The sequence below is a fragment of the Triticum urartu genome, chromosome 5, assembly GCF_003073215.2.
Source record: "Triticum urartu cultivar G1812 chromosome 5, Tu2.1, whole genome shotgun sequence".
NCBI classification, from domain to species: Eukaryota; Viridiplantae; Streptophyta; class Magnoliopsida; order Poales; family Poaceae; genus Triticum; species Triticum urartu.
Window position 1 is genome coordinate 606804243 of NC_053026.1, and position 3971 is coordinate 606808213.

The 3971-nt window shown below is 47.5% G+C and overlaps 1 protein-coding gene across 1 annotated transcript; it reads right to left on the reverse strand.

Moving 5' to 3' along the window:
* Positions 1–463: 463 nt before the first annotated feature.
* LOC125506282 (zinc finger protein ZAT7-like) lies at positions 464–1130 on the reverse strand. Its single transcript, XM_048671133.1, has one exon. It carries the CDS (start codon positions 1033–1035, stop codon positions 628–630), a length of 408 nt encoding a protein of 135 aa, XP_048527090.1. The 5' UTR covers positions 1036–1130; the 3' UTR covers positions 464–627.
* Between the last annotated feature and the right edge of the window lie 2841 nt (positions 1131–3971).

Consider the following 3971-nt stretch of genomic DNA (forward strand, 5'->3'; position numbering starts at 1 on the left):
TCCATCCATATCATCGGAGTCCAGTGGACGGCTGGATGTGGCATCGTCCAACTGTCGTACGATCGATCCATCGTCTGCACAGCCTTTTCGTAATAAATTTACGATCGGATCAATTGCAAATGTGCGAATCAACCTGTCGTGGGATGCTTAGGAGGACAGTGGTATCGTCAGCCTCGCCGGGTTTCAAGTCCTGGTGCTCGCATTTATTATGAATTTATTTCAGGATTTCTGACGACATGTGTTCAGTGGGAGGAGACGTTATGTCAACTGCGATGCGACTATGATGACTTCGTCAAATCTCAAGATGATATGTCGACTCGGTCTCTCGAAAGTGCTCATATAGGGATAGTGTGTGCGTGTATACGTTTATAGGGGTGAATGTATGCACATATATATGAGCGCTTGCGCCTGTCTTGTGTTCAAAAGAAAAAAGAATGAATTGAGAATTTCAGTTGAAACAATGTAAACGAACGAATCCACTTATATAATCTCTGAAAAAGTCACACTTCTATATGTACACGTATAAAGTAATGAACCAACCAATAGTTAACACCTAACCACTACAAGTGTGCACGCATACGCATGCCGGAAACTCTGCACTAGAAGTCTAAAACTACTGAAATCGGTCTAGATAAAGAGCTCGAGCAGAACGGGCAGCGCCTGCGCCACCTCCTCGCGGTGCCGGCGCATGTGGCCGCCGAGCGCCTGCCCCGTCTCAAACCCATGGCCGCAGATGTGGCACCGGTGCGCCTGCTTCTGATCTGTAGCAGTAGCACTCTTGGGCTTGACGGAGCAGTACTGATCGCCGGTGGTGAGGGCGAGCGCGAGCCCGTGGCGGCCGCGCAGGTGGCTGGTCCGGTGGCCGCCGAGCGCCTGGAACGACGGGAACGAGCGGCCGCACGTCTTGCACACGAACTCATCCCCGCCGGCGCGGCGCATCTTCTTGCTGCGGTCAGCGACAGCGCCGAGGCAGAGCGAGAGGGCGAGGGTCACGGCATGCTGGTCGGCTGCCTCAGCTCTCTGCTGCTTCGTCATTGCGAGTCGAATAAGAGGGATCTGTGGGAAACGATCGACTACGTACTGGGGGCACACAGGATGGGTTCAAAGGAAACCTGAAGCTGTTGGATGCCTCTGGTGTCCGGTGTGCGCATGGTTGGTGTTTATATAGTGGAGTCTTGAGGGGGCAGGTCGCGTGTGCCCCACGTCGGGGTCGACGTCGCCACCGGCCGGCGACTCGGCTGTCCATATCGTTTCGCTTGGCTAGTCCTAGTAGCAGTAGGGGGAGCTGGGAGCGTTTAGGACGCGCAGTTTGACGTGTACGTACGTGTGCGCTGGCCTCATCCATCCATACGGCTGTTGGACGGAAGGGCCCACGAAACGGCATGGAAGAAGCTAGCAGCTCACGGCGTCATATATTACGAGTAGAAAATAGACGAAGCCCCCAACCGGCTAAGGTCAAGAGTCAAGAGTCAAGGGAGAAAGTCTCGCTCCCCAAGAATAAAAAGCGCTTCGCGAACAGACTGCAGACAAACAGACGGTGGGTCCAACCTTACCAGATTCGACTTACTTAACTTGGTTGATCAGTCGTGTTGTCCACTGACAGTGGCATGGCATGGTTCGTACGCAGGTTTGTTCGCCACACGCTCTCTCGGATACCTCCGAGAGCAAGTCCGGTCGCAAGGTTATGGAGCGGCAGCGAGCGCGTCTTAGACGAAATAATCGACACATAGGTACACAAAGTAAATGGACATAGATGTTAGAAATAAGAACAGTGATATTTGGAAACCGTGTGACAGATTGCAAAAGTACCAACTCATCTCCCACCTTGCGATCCCACGTCCTCCTGAATAGTCCGTCTCCTTCGATCCCGCGTCCTTCCCGATTTTCTGGGCTGCTCCTGATCCATGCACAAAAATAGGTAAAAGAAACGGCGACCTCCTACCCTTCGATCCCACGTCCACCCCATGTTTTTCCCTGGAAAGAGTAAAAATTAAAATAATGGATTGGCAGGGGATCGAACACACGACCCACATAGTAAATTTAGCTAGAGCATCCAGTTGGGCTACTCAGCTCTACTGATTACAAACAATTTACACACTAATTGTATCTTATGGAGACAAGATTGAACAAAAAAAGTCAGTAACTTAAAATTCAAACCGGCAGCCCCACTAGTTTGGGTATTAGGACTATGCACCCTAGTTCCATATATTTTTCTACATGTTTCACACCGGTTCACATAGTTCACAAACCCGAGCGTCCCTTTCCCTCCTTTTCAGATGCAAAATACCATGGTGCCTGCATCTTTATCATGTATGAGGTTCATCTTTTATCATGCTAATTACATAGAAGTTACCGAGGTATGTTTCTGGTCAAATATTACCGTGGTGTTTGTACTTAAGTTAATAGGTATGCGGTTCGTATATTACCATGCTATTTAGATACAAGTTTTCGTCGTATATTTTTCAACAACTCCTTCCCCCTCCCCACAGTAAAAAATGTTTTCGCAATGGTTGTACTTAAGTTATCAGGTATGGATTTGGTTTATTACCATACAGTTTACATAGAAATTATCGAGGATATGTTTTTCAACAACTTTTCTTCCTTGGTCAAATTTACCATGGCATTTGTACATACGTTATCAGGTATACGGTTCATATTTTACCGTGCTATTTTCGTACAAGTTACCGGGGGTATGGCTTTCAACAACTTTTCCCCCTTTGGTCAAATATACCTAGGTGTTTGTATGTAAGTTATTGTCCATGTTGTCCGTATATTAGCATGCTATTTTACATAAGTTAACAGGGGTATGTTTTTCAAATAACTTTGTTCGTTTGGTATCCAGTGGCATCTTGAACACCTGCAAGTGGAGCGCTGAATTTGTTTGAGCCGCATACAGATATGTGTACGATAGTGCCATTCCAGCAACAATGCTCAACTTCCCCGTCTGGGTATCATTGTACTTGAACAACCGCGTCTAGACTTGGGCAAGATGGTTCACCCATGGCCGCTCGCGAGCCCTCTAGCACTTCCGTCGTCAACCTTCCGTCGTCTCGAACCCTTCTCGGTGCATGTGGCTGCGACCATCCTCGAGCACCCCCGTCGCATCATGAGGGCGCGGATCCGGACGTACCGCAGTGGCTGTGGTGGATCTAGCCGCCGGCTGACCTGGATGCTCGATTTGGGGCCTCAGATAGGATGATAGGGTGAGGGAATAGGAGGTGGAGATGCTAGGGGTAGCGTCGGAGCACGGGGCAAGACGGTGAGGTCGCTGGCGTAAGCGATAGCTGTTGGTTTGGGATTGGGGAGTAAGTCGAAAGAGAGGATGAAGAAAGGGCGCGGCTGGGTTTCCCCCATGAATCGAGTGGGGGTGGAGGAGGCAGCGAACATCGTGTGGATCTAGCGATCGGGATCGAAGGGCAGTCAGGTCGTTTGGCAGTTTTGTCAAAACGATCTGGTGTGCCAAATAGATATTTCATAGAAGTTATTAGGGGATATGTTTTTCAACAAAATTTTACCTTCTTGGTTGAAGTTACCGTGATTTTTGTATGTAACTTATCGGGTATACGGTTTGTAAATTATCGTGTTATTTTCACATATGTTATCCGGTGGTTATATTTTTCAACAATTATTTACATCATTGGTTAAAGTTATCGGGGTATTTGTGTGCAAGTTATTGGGTATGCGGGACATATATTACCATACTATTTACACGTAAGTTAGCCGGGGCATGTACTTCAATAACTTTTTTCCCCGGATCAAAAAGATACCAAGGTGTTTGTATGTAAGTTATCGGGTATGCGATGTTTATATTACCAAATTATTTACACAAAATATCGGAGGCACATTTTTAACACCACTTTATTGGGTCAAAGTTTTCGATGTTTGTACATAATTTATCAAGTCTGTGAAGCATAAATTACCATGATATGAGCTTAAGTTAGAGAGGTTATTCCCCGCAAAAAAAAGTTAGC